Source organism: Citrus clementina, unplaced genomic scaffold (assembly GCF_000493195.1).
Source record: "Citrus clementina cultivar Clemenules unplaced genomic scaffold, Citrus_clementina_v1.0 scaffold_1, whole genome shotgun sequence".
Lineage (NCBI taxonomy): Eukaryota > Viridiplantae > Streptophyta > Magnoliopsida > Sapindales > Rutaceae > Citrus > Citrus x clementina.
This window is the reverse complement of record NW_006263303.1, coordinates 26439446-26459063: the sequence shown is the minus strand read 5'-3', so window position 1 is coordinate 26459063 and position 19618 is coordinate 26439446. Positions and strand designations below refer to the sequence as shown.

General features: G+C 31.8%; 2 protein-coding genes across 3 annotated transcripts in view; both read left to right on the top strand.

The window, feature by feature from the left end:
• Window positions 1-1123: 1123 nt before the first annotated feature.
• LOC18055520 (galacturonokinase) lies at window positions 1124-8976 on the top strand. Of its 2 annotated transcripts, none has more exons than XM_006453139.2 (14): window positions 1124-1358; window positions 1561-1674; window positions 2173-2244; window positions 2697-2740; window positions 3439-3592; window positions 3915-3980; window positions 4508-4587; window positions 4961-5060; window positions 6315-6490; window positions 6640-6680; window positions 6759-6787; window positions 7740-7809; window positions 7910-7999; window positions 8542-8976. In XM_006453139.2, exons 1-14 carry the CDS (start codon window positions 1326-1328, stop codon window positions 8784-8786), a joined length of 1314 nt encoding a protein of 437 aa, XP_006453202.1. In that variant the 5' UTR covers window positions 1124-1325; the 3' UTR covers window positions 8787-8976. The 2 variants fall into 2 exon arrangements, with proteins under 2 accessions (XP_006453202.1, XP_024033919.1); XM_024178151.1 differs by lacking the exon at window positions 1124-1358 and adding an exon at window positions 1395-1434.
• Window positions 8977-17496: 8520 nt separating this feature from the next.
• The window catches only part of LOC18055518 (probable cation transporter HKT6), a 4382-nt gene continuing 2260 nt past the window's right edge, over window positions 17497-19618 (top strand). The window contains exon 1 of the mRNA XM_006453137.2: window positions 17497-18622. Coding sequence (XP_006453200.2) covers window positions 17532-18622 — 1091 coding nt within the window. The 5' untranslated portion in view covers window positions 17497-17531. The remainder of the gene's footprint in view (window positions 18623-19618) is intronic.

Below are 19618 nucleotides of genomic sequence, written 5' to 3'. Positions count from 1 at the left end.
CAAATTAATGGGTCCAGCTATGTTGCAAATTAAGATGTCATTTTCTATTTTTTATTAAATTATTATCAGCATGAGGGTTGATTTGCACCGTTGGTTTTTATCGTTTAAAGTTTAATGAAATTATAGATGATCAAAATTTTGTATTCGTAAAGGGACATGTGATGAAGTTGTTACAGTGATTATTTAAATTTTGCTCATATGTATTGGGGAGACAATCTCGTTATCATTGTATTAAATAATAAAAATTAAATAAAGATTTCCTAAACTTTCAAAAACATGTTCCTAAGTCTCTCTATTTTTAGATGAATGAATGAATATTAAAAAAAATTATTATTAGATTATTAAAATAAAAATAAGTGGCCGAAATGATTATACGTTATGAGGAATTGTATTATACGCCACGAGGATTGGCCCCAAAATGTATTCGTAGCGATTTGAATTGCTGCCCTCATATTTGGAGGGTAGGTGCCCCTAACCACCCGAGCAAAGGTCGAGTGACCAGTTAAAAAGGTATTTTGTTACTAAAAGAGTGATATTATTGGTAGTTTGTGATTATGAGTATAGTACTAATAAGGATATATTTGATACAACAGACAAAATTGTAACCTTATATGAGAAATGATAAAAACTCAAGATGTGAATGTAATTAATCATGACTAACCAAATATATATATATTTTTTAGCCGCTCGACTAAAACCGAGGGGTTAGAACCTACCCTCACAATTATGAGGCCACGAGTACAGTACAAGACCTTATAACACATTGTAGGGGTTTAATTTCTTTTTCAAGTTAAGTAAAAATAATATTTTTTAAAATATTATAGCGGATAAAATTTAGATTGTACGATATAAAATTTATAAATTAGTTTCAATTGTAATTTAAGTAATAATGTCATCTAATAAATAAATAAATAAACAAAATGGATTTATGATCAAGTAGACTCAATACACCTTTGTTAAAATGGTAAATCCCAACGGTCAAATAAGTAAAGACAGAACATTATGGCTAAAGCATTTCCAAATGCGGTTAAAAATTCTCTAAAATTGCGTATACAAGTAAAACAAGACAACGCAAAAAACAACAGTTGGATCTTATCTTGATTAAGATCCAAGAAAAATAATTAACAATGACTGAACTGGCAGTGTGACTTCCTATCATTGAAAAACTCTTGTCCTTAGTGCTTTGCTTTTATTTCACGTTTCTGCTCATCTGTCTCCGTTTGTCGCTGTCGGCACTCTCCGAAGGATCCCATATAGGCTTATAAATATTTTCCTCATTTGGGTGGGTTACGGTGGGCGTGAAAGTTTCATTTTCACTTGCAAATATGGGTGAATTTTCTTGGCCTACCGAAGACCAGGTATTAATCTTTACATTCTATGTGGTTTGGTTTCATTGTTTCCTCTAGATTGGTTATCATGGGTGGCTTTAAATTTGTAAAAAATATATCTGGGTTTCTTTCTTAATGCTGATTTTGGCCTTATGATTTATACATTTCTTATTCATTGAATGCTGCGCTGTTGGTTTTTGTTTGAGTTTTTATTTTCTTTTACTTGTTGCAGTTAAAAGAAATGAGGAATAAAGTTTCTGAGATGTCTGGGAGAGATGCTGAAGAGGTTCGAGTTGTTGTGTCTCCTTATCGTATCTGTCCACTGGGAGCTCATATTGATCATCAGGTTAGTTCAATATGCTTTGATTTCGTAGTTCTGATTAATGATGACCATAGTGGTTATATTTTTTATAGGAAAATTAAGAAACTCATATTTTACATAGTCTTTAAGAAATGCTAGTAGTAATTATAATTATATTTTCATCTCTTTGAATAGAGAGTTTGCTTGTAACTGGAGTGCTTTTTGGCTCAATGTCGAAAGCACATCCACGAACTCTTACTTGGCAGCTAATGTTTACCGACTAGCCACTTGTTTATATTTGCTAGCTAGTGTCCTTGTCTACCACAGCTATAGATTAAGTACCCTTATTGGTTTGTGACATTTTCTGGACTTCAACATAGCTGTTTCCGTCTGCAACCTTCTACCACAGCTATAGATTAAGTGCCCTTATTGGTTTGTGACATTTTCTGGACTTCAACATAGCTGTTTTCGTCTGCAACCTTCATCACATCAAATTTCATAAACTAAAAAGGTATTTTTTCTATTTCTGCTTGATGCTTGCAGGGAGGAACTGTTTCAGCTATGACAATAAACAAAGGAATACTTCTAGGATTTGTACCTTCTGGTGACACTGAGGTAAAGATGAGACAATCATTTTACGTTTCAATTTCATGTAAGTAGTTTGGACTTGTTTGGAAGTTTTAGTTGATCAATTGTACCCCACAGAGAAATTTTTATGTGTCATCTCCATCGCTGATTCTCTGAGTATATATAGATTGAAAGCATGAAAAAATATAGAGATGCGAGGCCTTGATTTATAACTGTGTAAAAGTCAGAAGGTTTCAGAGATTTGAGGCTTAAATCACCACTAGAGAGAGAATCAGTCTGTTCCTTCAGATATTGATTGTGATAATGGTTTATCTACTCTTAACTTCCCAGCTAATTGTATTCCTGATTTAAATCCGAAACTTATCAGCTGGATCAGGAAGCTGTAATGCATGTCCTTGAAGAAAGATTCCTGCATATATCCACCTTAAGAATTGCATCCAATGTCACTAATATGCTGAATTTGAAAGTTTTCGGTGTAGGTTGTGCTGCGGTCAGGCCAGTTTGATGGAGAAGTTAGGTTCAGGTGTGGAAACTGTTTTACATATTCCCTGTCATATTCTATTGCTTATATTATCTTTGTATATATTAGATACACAATAAATTTTCAATTTTTTTTTAATCCAACTATTATCACACTTCAATCTCACTGGGGTTAATGGTGTGAATTATCTAAACCAGACATATCAGATGGCATTGTTTTTCAATTATAGCTAAGTAAGAGGAATACAAACTGGGGGGAATAAAATACAAAGACAAAAAAGAGAGAAGAACATTATTGCATCATCATAATCTTTGGCCAAATACATGAAAAATGACTGATTGCGTAAGGAAAGAAACCAAATATATTGTGAACGATTACCATTACTCCTACTCAAATAGGAAAAGCAAGTTAAAATGAACTTCTAAATCTATTTTAAACAAATAAGAAGTCCCCCTTAAACAAGTAATACCTCGGAACTCTTAGAAGGAGAATAGTTCCTAAATTGTCGAAAAAAACTAAAGATGCTTGATTCAGCCTGACGCTAAGAATATAAAACTACTCTAGATTCTCTTTTAAAACAAATTGACTGTCATACTTGTGGACTGTCGTTGCTTGCTCTGCATGTAACTTCTTCTCTGCGTAAAATTGTTGATCTTTATGTGTGAATTTAATTGCACTGCTTCACATGTAATGCTATGCTTCATTATAATTGAATTATTTTGCATTTTGGGTTATGATAGAATTGACGAAATTCAGCAACCAACAAATTCGGTTAAGAAACATCATGCTGTCTATGCAAGTGATTCTGCTAAAATAAAAGAAGAATGCAAATGGGGAAATTATGCTAGAGGAGCCCTATATGCTCTACAGAGTAGAGGGAACATTCTTACCGAGGTTAAAATATTTCTCTGTTGTTACTTTATGAATCATTTATTTGCTCTATCATATGGGTTATCAAAGATAAGCTTCTATTGCCCTTGAATCCAGAACTTTGGATAAGATATACATTTTGTTTCCTTTTGCCAGACATGTAAGGCATTGAGCACTCATGTCATGTAAACTTGCTCTGATTAATGATTTGTTGTGGTGCTCTCTTTTTAATATACTTTCAATACTACTAAAATGATGACACGTGGCTTGTCTGATACTTTAGTGCTTTCTCCTGTAAAACTCTTGCTTGTCTGGAAATTTCAGTGATCGGTTGTGATCATTGCAGGGCATTATTGGGTACATCTGTGGTTCCGATAATCTTGACAGTTCAGGCCTTAGCTCTTCTGCTGCGGTAAGCATGTCTTTTCCTTCTAATATATCGACTGCTGAGTGCTGAGGAATGCTTATCCTGGGAAATGTAATGACAAAGACAATATAATTGCTTGAAATTATTAATCTCTGAATTTCCTGAAGAGAAACCTATTATTACCACTCTATTAAGAAGAAAAGAAGATTTCATAAAATTGAGGGGGGGGGGGGGGGCAAATGTCATAGGAATTTTAATAGATCATGGTCAAGTAGATGTAGTGAAAATATTTAATTTAATATTAAGGGAGAGCCAGAATTGACTTTTATTGGTCATAATACAATGGAGAAGCCTACTTAATTTAAAACAAATTAAAACAGAATCTCATATGTGTAGGAGAAAATGACGAACAGGGAAAGGGATTAAGGCATAATTAATACAATAAACAAGTAAATTTTCCAAATAGGGGACTAACAATGGTGGTTTTCGGAATTTCAGCTTTTTGAGCAGTGCTTTTCTGTTGTAAAGAATTGATATCTTTCCAATGCATAACATTACAAAATATTTTACAGGTAGGAATTGCTTATCTTTTGGCTTTGGAAAGTGCAAATGATATGAATGTAACTCCTTTGGATAACATAGAATATGATCGGTAGGTTTCTTCTACACATGAATTTATTTGCTGTATGTCTGTTTGTATCTTTATTTGTGATTTAATAGACAGCTTATCTAGATTGATCTGCAGGTTACTGAAAAGGGTATGGCAAAAGGCATCCGTCTCATTATAATTACTAGAAAACTTAATATGACCTACATATACACCTGCTTCCTTATCATGAATAATTGAATACTCAGAAGCATTGGAATAACTGAGATGTATTTTATTATCAAGAATTTAGTAATTGCTGCTTTATAATCACGATACTTAGGAGCTCGTATTATATACATTGTTAAAGATCTCATAGCATTTTCCAAAGTTTTAGAGCATTAGAACTTTCTAACATCTTACTTTTCTGCTCATTTAGGTTAATTGAAAATGGATATTTGGGTCTAAGGAATGGCATACTTGATCAGTCAGCTATATTACTTTCAAGATATGGTTGTCTAATGTGCATGGACTGCAAGGTAACGTATAGTTGTTTGTATCTGTATCAAATGTTCGTAAGAATCAATCTCTTTACATTTGTATCTATTCAAGTCGACTTCATCAATTGAAGAGTCAGATTTTAAACCTTTATTGAATTATTTAGCTCATTCTGCCTTGTGTATCATTCTACAGCATGAATTTGCACTACAGCGTAGTTGCATGAGGAATTTGATTTTTGACAAAATCAAATTTATCAAAAACATAACATGTTTGGATAATATTTATGGTATCATTTCGTAACTAGTAAAAAATAATTGATTGAGAAGTACTTTAGTTTTCCTATGAAGACTAATATTCTAATTGAAAATTCTTTTGAGTTCCTAACTTCATGTAACTGAGATTCCCTCATTGGATGTGATAAGAATTTGTACAATTCTCATGTTTCATAATAATTACTGGTGCGTATAATTGAGAAACATTCAAATGTGGATAAAATTTCATATAATAGACATTAAGTTTTTTTTGGCAGTGACCGAGAGAGACCAGGTAAGACCCAGCCAGGCCCAGGAAAAATCCTTGGTCCACTAGATTAGCTTTCTAAAATATATTGGCCTTCTGGGTACATATTGAGCTAATCTAAAATGGGTAGTTCGGGTTATTCAATATTGATAAGAAACTGATAATTATTAAGAAAAATTATTGGCTAACACAAACTTTTTGCGTATGTTATATCTCACCACTTCGTGTCTACAGCTTCTGCTCTATACACATTTAGCAAGAGGCAACAACACATTTCTTGTTTCACAATGTATTTTCTTTACAGCTGCTGAGGATACAAAGCAACTAAATGTGCCACATTATTTATAATGGCCACTATCCTTAGCAAAAGAAGGATATGGATATTTTTGAAAAAAGGAATAGAAATCCACCTCCAACAAGGGAAATAAATATTGCATGTATATATCTCTAGGATGTGTAGTTTTTTCCTCTTTTGTTTCCTTAATTTCTCTGTCAGGCATTGCACTTCATGTTGTTTTTGTGATTAGCCTATCTATTTTTTTTTTTTTAAAAAAAAAATCCTGATAAAAAAAGAATCATGTTATTTTTGTTCTTGCAGTTGCTTCATGTTTCTTTTCTGTCTTTAAAAGATCTCAAAAATTTAGCTGATCGGTTTCTCAAAATGTGAACTGCAGATGCACCAACCAATTCTCCACTTTCATTTGATTTAACATTTTCCTCCTATTTTATTAGATTAGTGGTTTTGTTTCATGAATCTTGTTTGGCATGTGTAGTCTAAGGAATACGAAATTATACAACCTCGAGAACCTCAGAACGGTGGCGAAACTGAGTTTAAAAAGTCCTACAAAATATTATTGGCGTTTTCAGGCTTGAGGTGTGCCCTGACTAACAATCCCGGATATAATTGTCGAGTTGCAGAATGTCAAGAGGCAGCAAAATTTCTTCTATGGTATGATCCTTTCCCTTGTAACTTAGATCCTACTGCTGCAGGATATTTTTCAGTTGCTTAATGTGGTGATTTTCCCTAATATGCATGTGTTCTGACAACTTGTGAATCACATACATATCAGTTACACCTACTTTTCTTATGTTTTACAGTGCCTCTGGAAAAGCTGAAATGGAGCCTCGATTGTGCAATGGCTAGTACTTTCACCTAATTTTGTTCTCAAGTTTTGTTATGTTACAGCTGATAATGATTTTGATTTTATTTCTAACAGTTGAAGAAGAGGTTTATGAAGCTCACAAGGTAATTGGCTTGCAGCAGGTTCATGGTTGTGATTAAATGAGTTCCAATTTATGGTATTTAAGGACAGAGTTCAGCTTTCTTATCTTTGGAGAAATTAGAGAAAGGAAATAAAAGGAAGAAAGAAGTTGAAAAGGAGAATTTTGAATTGAAAGGAGTGTGAAATCATTATGCTTTATTCGTCAATGCTGGTCTAAGGAGTAAGGACCGGTTAGACAGACTTATAGGCTTAGGTACAAACAAGATGTTGCACCTTAAGTTAAATCTAATCCAAAATAACCATAGGAACCTTTCATATGTTTTAAAAGCATACTATTAACAAATTTTCAATCGTGGATACATATATATCCTTATTATACTGAAATGATTCCAATTATTGGTATTAGACTAATAGTGATTTTAATCGAAGAAAGAGATCAGAATCTGAATATAACTAAAACATAATTATATAGATAATAACTTTAAAAAAAAAAGATAAACAATATGTAATTGACCTGAAGTCCTACACTAATGCCCAGCATAAGTACCTAGGTCTCTAATGGAATCTCCATTAATTTTCCCCTATGGAAAAGTATCTGCTACAGTGAGTGCTGTTGGTAATGGCCTAGCAAGTCAAGAGCCAGATGACGAAACTTGTCTTCAGGAAGCCATATATAATCAGTCTGAATGAGCTTTCCTATGGAATAGAAATTTTCCCCAGGGAGAGGTAACCAATTGATCATCCAAATGGCCTTACAACTTTATAGATAGGGACTCGGACATGGCATCATGACAATTAACACAGTTTCTAGGACTGCAAATTTTCATGTCAATTATATTCAAAACTTGTTGTCGATATTGGAGAGACTATTCTATTTCATAATATATATATTTTTTTAAGTCCCTTATGAACTTGCTTAAAAGAATTTCATTGTGACTATTCTATTGCTTTTTATACAACTCTCTTTCTGTACAGAGTGAACTGGAGCCCATTATAGCTAAAAGAGCACAGCATTATTTCACAGAGAACAGGCGGGCTGCAAAAGGCATTGCTTTCTGGACATGGTTTCTTGAAATCATATTGGAAATTAATGTCTATTAGGTTTTGTGCTTTATAAAACTTGTGGATATATTTTATTGTTTCAGGACTTAAAGCTTGGAAATCAGGCAATTTAGAAGATTTTGGAAAACTCATTTCAGCCTCTGGTCTAAGTTCTATTCATAACTATGAATGTGGTACAACCTTAATTCCGTCCATTGTTTTCCTTTATACATTAGTTTTAATCATAGCGGTGTGCACCTATATTTTCATATGACTGTAATCAAGTATCCTACAATTCACAGTGATGTCTTTTTCCCAACCGATGTGAATTAATATTAGTACTAATTCTAACAGATGCTGTGCACAGTACTAGACTGTGACCTGGCGCTTTTTTTTTTTATAATGCAATTTCTTTCTCAAATATATTTTTCTAAAAAATCATTTTGACTTTTATGATAATTTAATTTGGTCATGTTAATTTTTTTGGCAGCTGTGCCATATAAAATTTCATCTAGTTTCAGTGTTTTCCCATTCTACCCCAGCATATAACTAAGGAATGAGAATAATGATGTTGAATTCATTTTACAATCAAATATTGGCTGTTAGTTTTTGAAGTGGATGATTTAAAATTAAATCTGGTCACAAGGTACTCTTATCATTTAAACCCTTGGTTTCTGCATAGCTTATGTAACCTGAGATTTATTCATGTTTTGTCCTTTTAATGGTTACTTTAAAGGTTCTGAGCCATTGATACAACTGAATGAGATTCTCCAAAGGGCACCTGGAGTATTTGGAGCACGTTTTAGTGGCGCTGGATTTAGAGGATGCTGTCTTGCACTTGTAGATGCTGATCGTGCAGAAGAAGCTGCGTCATATGTCAGGAGAGAATATTTTGAGCTCCAGCCTGAGTTAGCTAGCCAGTTAAACGCAGATTCGGCTGTATTGATTTGTGAACCAGGTGACTCTGCTCGGGTAATCTGACCAGAACCCAACTCCTCTTCGGTACCTTACTGCATCACAGTTCCATTTGTTCATTTCATTTTTGTTGAATCACATATATTTTATTGAAACGCAACTCCGGAATGTTAGTTTGAGTTTGAATGTCGACAGTCGTACATCGTGGAATTTCTTTTTCCAAATTCATTGCCTTGAATATCATACATTTTTCTCCGATTATGATATTATCCTTCAAGAAAATTGATCTGACTTGGAAGGATTTATTATCGCCTACTAAAGTGTATGATTTATCCATTAGAGCCCACTGTTAGCCTCTACAATTCCGTAGATTTTACGTTATAATCCAATTAAAAATTTATAGTTGTTCTATTATGGCTCTTGTGAAACCAAAATCCTAATTCCGCCATTGCTTGTACGTGATCTGTTTAAGAAGCACGTGTTTGTAGATTTACGTGCATGTCGGTACAATTTTCAGATGCTTATTAAAAAAAAAAAGAAAAAAAAAGGGGACCACATTTAATTACTACCAACACGACAGCATATGATATGCTGCAATTGATGTGTGAGTGATCGCCAACTTTTGTTTGAATTCTCATTAGACTTAGAGGTGGGTGTGGATTGTCAATTGACGAGATGCGTTGGGTATAAAAGCCCGCCCCCCCCCCCCCCCCCTAATGAAATTGCAATACGCAATTGCGCCACCACGCGATGCACCCTTCCCGTTGGTCATTCCATTTCAAGACAAATTAACTTGATATAGTTGGCATGATAATCATTCCATTTCAAGACCATTTTTCACCCCTTTTTTTCTTTTTTTCTTTTTTTTCCCCTAACACTACTTTAAAGATCGGACCTAAAACCTAAGTCATAAGAAAATCGCTTGTTGACAATAAAGTTAGACCTTGACTGATTTTTTTTAATTTTTATTTTTAATCTCCCACCTCTTTTAAGGTTCAAAGTCGGTTGGTCGCTAAAATGAAACTATTTGAGAGCCATTCAATCAAAACACCATGGTGGTGAACTGTTTTTTCATTTAATTATTTATGTATGTAGTATCGAATGCATTTGCCCAAGTTGAGCATCTAATGGATGATTGGTGATTCTGAATTCATGATATTCGAAATGCTTTGGCATCTAAAAGAAATAAATAAATTGGAAGTAATTTGAAGCGACAACAACTTTCTCATCATGGACTATCATCTTCTGCTTTTAACGCCTCATGAATAGTTACTCTCGTAAAAGTTTACCAAATATTTTTTAACTAGATTTAACTCAATTTTAGGTATAGACTTCCTATATCCCCAGTGTGTGTGTGTGCGCGTGTGTATATATATATATATATATATATATAGAGAGAGAGAGAGAGAGAGAGAGAGAGAGAGAGAGAGAGATGAGTCGATATGAGCTCGAACAATGACAACTGTAGGGTTGTTGTAACTTGAATTGATAGAAAACTAATAAATTCCGTTCGAATTCGAGATGATGTTAAATAATTGCACTAAAATTGGTAAATCACCCGACAAATACTAGTGGAGTGTAGTTGCGGTCAAGCTGTATTTTTTTTTTATTGAATGCGTATGTTTTGCTTGCTTGCTTGCTGAGCGTAATCGCCACTAATTACACAATACACTCCTTTTATTTATTTATTTATTTATTATTTATTATATATATATTGGTATGAGATCTTAAAGTATGGGAAAAGTCCGGTAAAATTTTAAAATTACAGGTTTTAAATACTTACAACTTGAAGCACTTAAACCGTATGATTTATACTTTTTTTTCAGACGTTTCTACATTTTAAAATTTCATATTGAAATATTTATATATATACACACACATATATATATATCCACCATCTTAACTATTAAATGCTAATTGGGGGTGGACAACAGACACGTTCAATTTAGTATTGAGTTCTAAAGAGCTAATAAAAATTAAATGAAAAAATTTAAATTGGAATAAATTTTTTTATTATTTCTCACAAAATTTAACTTTGTAAATTTTTTTTCCTTATGTCTTATTTAATCATTGCGCCTGATACTATTTTAATATAATAAAAGTTAATGGTTATTTTCGATTCGGTTCCAATCTTAAGGAAAAAATACTGAACCCAACCGATTCTTTTTAGAACGAGTTTAATTCTCTCTGGTCCTAATGCTAATCCTATCTTTTCTTTTTCTTTTTTAATAGTATTTGGCTCTCAAAAGGATTTCATGCTTTTTTCTTTTTTTATTTCACACATAAAACTGTTTGCTTCCAGGGGTTATATTGGCTTTGGCAATGTTATAAGAGACTCAAATGGTGCATTTGTGGCAGCTAGGTGTTGTAGCATTCCTGGAAAATTTAGTGCCCGTGATGCTGAAGCCCTTGGTGTTTGCGAGGCCCTTAGTTGGATTAAGCAACTACAATTGTCTAATGTAACTATTGAGATGGAATGCTTAAATGTGTACAATGCTCTAGTTAATAATCTCTCGGGTCCTAGTAGTTTTAGCCTTGTTATTGAAGATTGTCGTGCTGTGTCTAATTCAATACGAGATGTATCTTTCTCTTTCGTTAGACGGTCTGCGAATTTCGTTGCCCACTCTGTAGCTCAGGCAGGGAATTCTTTGTCAGGCCACGGAGAGTGGAGGGTTGTTCCACCTCCGTTCTTAATTGTTGATTTGTTTGGCTCTTCTTCTTAATGAATATCCAGTTTCATCAAAAAAAAAAAAAACTATCCCTAGCTAGTTGATAAACATATTTTTTCGTAATAACTCTCAAAATTAATTTATCACATGATATTCTTGAAGAATTTCATATACAACAAAATATGGGACAAAAAAGTTTGTGGATTTCAAGCTATAATAATATGGTACAATGGTATATTTAAATTTATTATCTTATATTATAATAATTATTATAGTTTTAATTGTAACTAATAGTTGTTGTTAGTAATTGAAATTTTTATTATAATAACTATTAAGATTGAGTAACCCATTTATTTGATGGTAAGTAAGTAATTTTTAAATTCTAAAATTCATTATCGAATATATAAGTGACCACAGTAGATGGGACTTAAATATTGTGATCACTTATATTTTTGTATTTTTTTAAATCACAATTGTAATAATTATTATTTTATATAACCGTTGAAAACAATCCATCTCTCACTTTTGTTTAAATCATTTAGAATTCAAACTCATAGATGATGTGTCGTTTGTCAAAAGAGAAGAGAAATGTCAAGTCATTTTCATATATATAAAGTTAATGACATTTCATTGACTATAAAAATTTAAAAAAAAAACATAGACCATGTGTCATCTAGAGTATGCGCCGATGCGTACTGGTTATGCATGTTGGTTTTGTGAATTACGTAGGCAACATGTCATTAAATAATTATCTTGTGAAATGCATGTCAGTGAGTATCAAAACAATAAACGACAAGTCATCTGGTACTTGTGTGATGATTAAATTTATAGTCAATATTATTCATCACCATCATCATCATTATCATTATTATTGTTATGATCATAATTGGTAGTAGTAGTAGTAATAATAATAATAATAATAATAGTAATGCAAGGAACAATAATTAATTAAGGACAATTTGGCAACTTGTAACAATCTAGTTTGATACCTAGACAAAGTAAACTCATTAATGAAAATACAACTTATTCCAATTCTAAATCCTACAGCTAAAGTAAACAATTTATTATAATTATGACTCTAGTCCATTCTAATTACAATGTAATAAACAGATCATTAAAGTATTAGAAGCAATATCTTTGAAAAATAGATGACTTATTATCTCCCAAGTAAAGTTTCACAACGGTTGTTTTATTTAAAATAACCTTGAGTGCTAGATGCTAATTAAGGGTGGGCAACGAGTTGTTTCGTTCCAATACTAAATTGTAAAGAACCAATAAAAATAGAATCAACAAAAATAAAAAATCAATCCGAAACCAAAACTTTCGGTCAGGTCCTTCAAATATTTATAATTTTTTAATTTTCTCACAAACTTTTTTTAAAATTTTTATTTCTTGTGTCTTGTTAAATCTTGCCACCTAGTACTATTTTAATATAGAAAAAAGTTCGTGGTTTTTTCCAATATGATTTCGGTCTTAAGGAAAAAAATACCAAACCAGAACTCGAAAATTGAATTGAACCAATTTTTCTGGAATTAGTTCTACCTACCCTAATGCTAACTATATCATTTTTTTTTAATAATATTTAGATCCAGAAAGGATTTCATACTTTTTTCTTTTTTCATTTCGTGCCTAATACTATCCCTAGTTAGTTGATAACCATATTCTTTTGTGATAACTTTTAGAAAAAAAATTTGTCAGGTGACTTAGTTTTCCCTTAATTTTAGAGTATTCTTTAAGAATTTTATATCCAACAAAAGACTAAAAAAATGATTGTGGAATATTCTTTTGTGATAACTTTTTTTTAAAAAATAAATAAATTGTCACATGACTTAGTTTTCCCTTAATTCTATTGTATTCTTGAAGAATTTCATATGCAACCAAAAAAAAAAAAAAAGATGATTGTGGAATCTATAATATTATGGTAAACGGTATGTTTATATAGCTAAAGTTTATTATTTTGTTATTTTACTAAAACAACAATTATAGTTTTAATTGTAATTAATAGTTGTACTTGCAATTGAAGTTGCTATTATAATTACTATTAAAATTGAGTAATCTATCTATTAGATACTAAGTAAATAATTTTACAAATCATAAAATTTGTCATATAATAAACGAGTGACCAATAGTAATTGGCACTCAAATAAAAATTCAAATATTGTGATCATATATGTGTGTGTGTATAAAATGATTATTATTCCATGTAACTGTTAAAAACTAATAATATCTTACTTCTGTTAAAATTAATTAGAATCCAACTGCAAATATGGCATGTTGTTTGTTAAGAAAGGAACAAAAAGTCGGATTGTTGACTTATTTGTAACTACAATGGCATGTTGTTTATTGTTAAAACATAAAGAATGCTTCATCTAGAGTATGCAATTGTGTACACTATTTTTGTATGCTTGTTGTACAAATGATGTAGATTATATGTCATCCTTATCTTCATCTCTCTAATGACAAGTCATTTTCTTAAAGAGATAAACGACGTATCATCTAATACTTGTGTGTCGATTAAAATATATTTAATATTTTATTATTGTTGTTGTTGTTGACTTGTTGTCATTCTTCTTCTTCTTCTTCATAATTAGGGATGGCAAAATGCAGGTTTAGCCTAGACTTTTTTAAGCCCATACCCAAGCTCATTAGAGTATAATTGTAAGGGTCGAGCCTAAGCCAAGCTCACTGCGGGCTTGAGTCGAGCTTAGGCTTTCACTTATTTTTTCAATTTTTTTTAAAAATTGTTGTAAACCTAAAATGCGTTAATAATAATCAAGTTGTTATAATCAACAATGAATTAAATAAAATGAATATTTTTAAAATAAAATAATAAATAAAGCAAATAAAAGTTTAAAGATTTAAATTTTTAGTATTATATTCTCTAATTCAAGTACCTTCTTAATTAACTAATATTTAAAAGAGTGTTTAGTATTATAATTTAAGTTTTTTTATTCATTATTGATATATGAATTAGGGATTTAAGCTTATTTTTTATTTTCCATTATTTTTTAATTTTATTTTTAAAAAAATAAAGGACTTGTGCTTGGCCTGAGCTTTTTTTTCCTTGTGCCCTTGTCCAAACCCTCATGTGAGAGATTCAGGCCAAAGTCTGTGGAAATGTTTGTGGAAATGGGCTGGGCTTAGGCCAATCCCAGCTTTTTTGCCATCCATGTTTGTAGTAGTCGTATTCTTATTTTTAATAATAATAACTACTATTGTTATTATTATTTTTATCATTATTATTGTTACTGTTATAATAGATAATAATAATACTAAAGACAATAACTAATTGAGAATATTTTGACAACTTGTAACAATTTATTCTGATACCTAGACAAAGTAAACACACAAATGGGAATACAACATTTTTCAATTTTGATTCTTACAACTAAAGTAAACAACTTATTCTAATTACAATTACAGTCTATTCCAATTACCAATATCATTAAAGTATTGGAAGTAATGTCCTTGGAAAATAGACAACTTTTTGCCTATTACTATTGTTATTATTTTCAATTTTTCTTTATTATTTATATTATTAACAATAATTATTTTGAATAATAATAATTGTAATTATTATAATAAATAATGACAATAGTCAATTGATGTCATTTTAGTAACTTGCCACAAGTCTTTACATTTCAAAATAGAGTAAACACATCAATGACTTCTAAAAAAATAATAATAATAACACATCGATAATAATACAATTTATTTCGATTTTGATTCTAACAATTAAATTAAATAATTTATTCTAATTGTCATTCCTCATTCTAATTCTAGTCTCTTTTAATTCTAATTTTTTGTTCAATTATAATTTATTCTAATTACCGATTGGCAAATGTGATATGATGCAAACAAAGTTTAATGCTCAGCATTTTATCAGCTTGGTAAGAGAGAAGTGTGTTCAACAATTAAAAAGCATTCACTCAACCGAGAAAACTCAGACAGGGTGAGAACTTACGATCATAAAGCAGCGAAAAAAAGCATCATTTTATGGTGTTGATGGAATAGACGACAATAAAAGCATGCGCTCCAAGTCGATATCCATACCATAAATAAGCAAAATGATTACTTCGTGAAAAAATGAAAGGCGTTATTTATTTATTTTTTTTATACGCTGATATATTATAATTAAAATTTTATTAATATTTATAATTAAAAATCAATCGAAATTCTCTTGAATAACAAAATAAAATAGCATGGTATCATATCACTACGGCAATATAGCTGGACTGAAAAACATATAATAGGGTATTATTAGAAGAATTACTGAATTAGGAACGGATTTAGGACTAAAATGTCATTCTTGGAGGAAAAAAGCGAATCATTTTATTCTGCTAATCAGTAATCGCCACTGACCACTCACCGCCTTGGTTATGAATTGGAATATGATAAAAATCCACAATCTTAAGTGGATTTGTGGACCAAAATAATTTTGAGTGCCCCAGAACACAAAGCCGACCGACCATATTTTTTGAGGCCAAGAAAATGGCACATGCAATCTTCATATTGCCGATAAGCTTCTTACCATTAAAAATCCATGCAAAATTTTTCGAAAGTGTTGGTCGCCTTCATCCCATTCTTCTTAATTAAATTGATCAGATCACGATAAGTCTTCCATAATACCAACATGCAGCTTTTATATAAGCACCAACCCATGGTGCCATTTGTCAAAACCCAAAAATATTGGCCTCTCATATAATTAATTGCGTCCTTTGTTTCCTCCCTACGTCAAATTAATTAACAAAGCAAGAAAGAAAGAAAGCACTTTCAGAAAGTTATGAAGGATCATGGCCACTTTAAACTATTTATTTATTTCAGAGGTAGTTTTCATATCATTTTATTATTTTATTTCAAGTAGCTCAGAATTGGAGCAACAGAGAGCACCACCCCGTTTATTATATTTATATATTATTAATTAATAAAATTTAATTCTTGATTTTATTAATAAAATTGCTTCAATAACGGTTGAGTTTGTTTAATTATTATAGTTAGACAGCGATGTCTAATTTTTAAACTTCCATTTTAAGGCGCACGTCGACATGAGGAAACACTGTTCACACATTAATTAATACTGACAAATATTAAAAACAATTGTCGATTTGATTTCTGTTCGGAAGCTAGTCAATGTTGCAACATTGCATCTCTTGAACCTTCAAAAGCTTCTATCTGACACAAACTAGTCAATATCAGAAAGCAACCATAGGAAGGACAAGTCAATGGCCAGTCTAATGAGATGGGGACTTGTCAGCAGATCGAATTTGTTTTGTAAAGACTACATATTTACCACACCAAAACGTAGTGCAATAATACAATATTGAATTTGATTCTGCTATACATATCCCACTACAATATAATACTCACATAATTTGATTATTCAGTAGCACCAAAACACGTACCTTACTATTCAACCAATCAAACAGAATAAGAATATCCTTTCGAGCAGAGCGTGTGTATCGTTAGTAAAGTAAGTCGAGCCACTCGGTCGTATTATAGCTTGGATAGATTCTTCTACCGAGAGAAAATTTTGTGTAGGACTGTTGCACCATCTCAATATTTGGCCATAAAGACTTCACAATCGGCTGGTATCGAATTGTTTAAGTCTATCTTGAGGTGGTGGGATAAGTCCACTGGCGCATGCTCTGTCATGTGACGGAGCAGTGAACTCGAAGTCGGACGATCAATGGATTCGAAGTATGCTAAATCATTGAGACAATCCCACGTAAATTTTTCTCCCTTTTCCTAACAGGCCGCGCCTGCCCCCAACAAAGTTGGATAGTGACACGCCTACATACGGAACCAAATGATTTATTCTCATCACCTATGGTATCGCTAACCGTTCGATCATCATTTGGAATTAATAACAATTCCACTATGTTATCTATTACATTTTTTTTTCTTTTTTAACTTTTCGCAACTAGCTAACCATCTTCATGCACAGGAACTCCACCAAGTTAAGAGAATTGTACAGAACACCGCGCTCCACTATAAAACCTCCTTGTTACACCCCCAAAATTCCCATATCCTCGGGCCATTTTAATTTTCTCTCTGTAAAAAAAAAAAAATGAAAAACTTCGGTTCTTCTAGTATGAAACCAGGCCTTATTTTCTTCAATTGTTCAACCAAAATCTCTTGCTTCATGTCGACATTTATTTTCTTGGCTGTCAAATACATTATGAACCCTCTAATGCTTCACCTTTGTTATTTTACAGCTCTCTCTTTATTAGGATACTTTCTTTTAAGTGTCACAAAGCCTAGAACTCACTCCACGACCCCAAAAACCTTCGATGTTTTCTTCACCTCTGTGTCTGCCGCAACGGATTCGAGCATGGGCACTGTTGAAATGGAGGTTTTTTCAAATTGCCAACTCATAATCATGACCATTTTGATGCTAGCTGGAGGTGAAGTTTTCATGTCCATGCTTGAACTCTTCTTCATCAAATCCAAGCTTCCCAAACATAATGATCATCTCCTTATCACTCCTTCTTCAAAACCCACAAAATCTGTTGAACAGATTGAATTAAACTCCATCTGTTGTTCCGAAAAAACAGATCATATTAGCTTTGACAACAAGAACAACAAGAACAACAACAATACAATTTTAAAACACAACTCCATCAGGTACTTGTGTTATGTGGTACTAGGTTATTTCTTAATAGTTCATGTTGGTGGTTCATGTTTGGTGTTATGGTACATAAGTCTCATTCCTAGTGCAAAGCACGTACTAGAGCAGAAGGGTCTCCAAGCGGAAACATTCTCACTTTTCACAATTGTTTCCACTTTCTCAAATTGTGGTTTTGTCCCTACAAATGAAAACATGATTGTTTTTAAGGAAAATTCAGGCCTCTTGTTGCTTTTAATTCCACAAGTCCTCCTTGGCAACACATTATATCCAGCTTGCTTGCGATTCGCAATCTGGGTTCTGAAGAAAATCACAAAGAGAGAAGAGTGTGATTACTTGTTGAAGAATTATAGAGAGATAGGCTATGACCATTTGCTCTCTAGGTCTCGTTCTTGTTTTTTGGCTATTACTGTTTTTGGGTTCATAATAGTGCAGCTGGTGATTTTCTGTTCCTTGGAATGGAACTCGGAGGCCATGGATGATTTAAATTTTTATCAGAAACTCGTCGCTTCCTTGTTTGAAGTCGTTAATTCGAGGCATACTGGCGAATCTGTCCTTGATCTCTCCATCATTTCACCAGCAATCTTGGTCCTCTTTGTTGTTATGATGTGAGTTCTTCCATGCCTTTAATATTTTTTCATGCAGCATTGACAAGTTTCCGTTTACAAATTTTGAACCTCTTGTTTTTTTGACAAAATTATGTCAGGCCGCTAATCAATGAGATCATAAAAGGAATATCGTCACCTTCTTATTGATCTATAATATAAAATAACTCCTTGACACTAAAAATTAAAAAAAAAAAGGAATAAATGATCCATTTATTTGATATTTGGTCTCAAGAATATAAAATATATATTTATGATAAAAATAATTAAAATAATAAAAGTTTAAGCAAAAATATCTTATTATTAATTTTTTTACACCAAAATCTATATATCTTTTAATATTTAAATTTTTTATTTATTTGATTTATTTAATTTATGATATATATGAATAAAAGAGTTGAAAATAAGCTTAATATTTTAAAATTATGGTGAAGGAAATTATTAGGTATTATGAAAATAATAGGGAACTAAATGGTAAAAAAACTACCAATCTCCCAACATAAAATCATAGAATATTGTTTAAAATAAAATAAATTCAAAAATTTATATCTACATATTTTTTTTTTTGAATGATAATAAGAAGAATTGTAGCCTTTTTTGATGCGTCTAATATTCCATATTTGACCATGATTAAATTAATCCGCACTAAAAATTGCGAAAATAAGAAATATTTGACAACAAAAGAGAAAAGGATGATCTCTGAAAACAGGAACTTATTCTTTAAGTAGCCATTTATGTATACATGATGTGTAGTTTATACTTTATAGAAATAAAAAGCAAACAAGAATATGAAATATTCTTCGAAATTCTGGATGCATAGTAATTAATTATATGTAAGAATAAGAATTTCGCCATATCAATCCTATGCAATTTTTCATATTCTTGTTTGCTTCGAAATTCTGGATGCATAGTAATTAATTATATGTAAGAATAAGAATTTCGCCATATCAATTCTATGCAATTTTTTTTGTTTGGGGGGGGGGGGGGGGGGGTGGTTTA

Excerpts from the sequence above, each read along its gene's own strand:
- LOC18055520 (XM_006453139.2), top strand. The coding sequence starts at position 1,326 with ATGGGTGAATTTTCTTGGCCTACCGAAGACCAG. Across the intron at positions 2,245-2,696 it reads TACCTTCTGGTGACACTGAG|GTTGTGCTGCGGTCAGGCCA; the intron begins GTAAAGATGAGA and ends TTTTCGGTGTAG. Across the intron at positions 7,810-7,909 it reads GAACAGGCGGGCTGCAAAAG|GACTTAAAGCTTGGAAATCA; the intron begins GCATTGCTTTCT and ends TTATTGTTTCAG.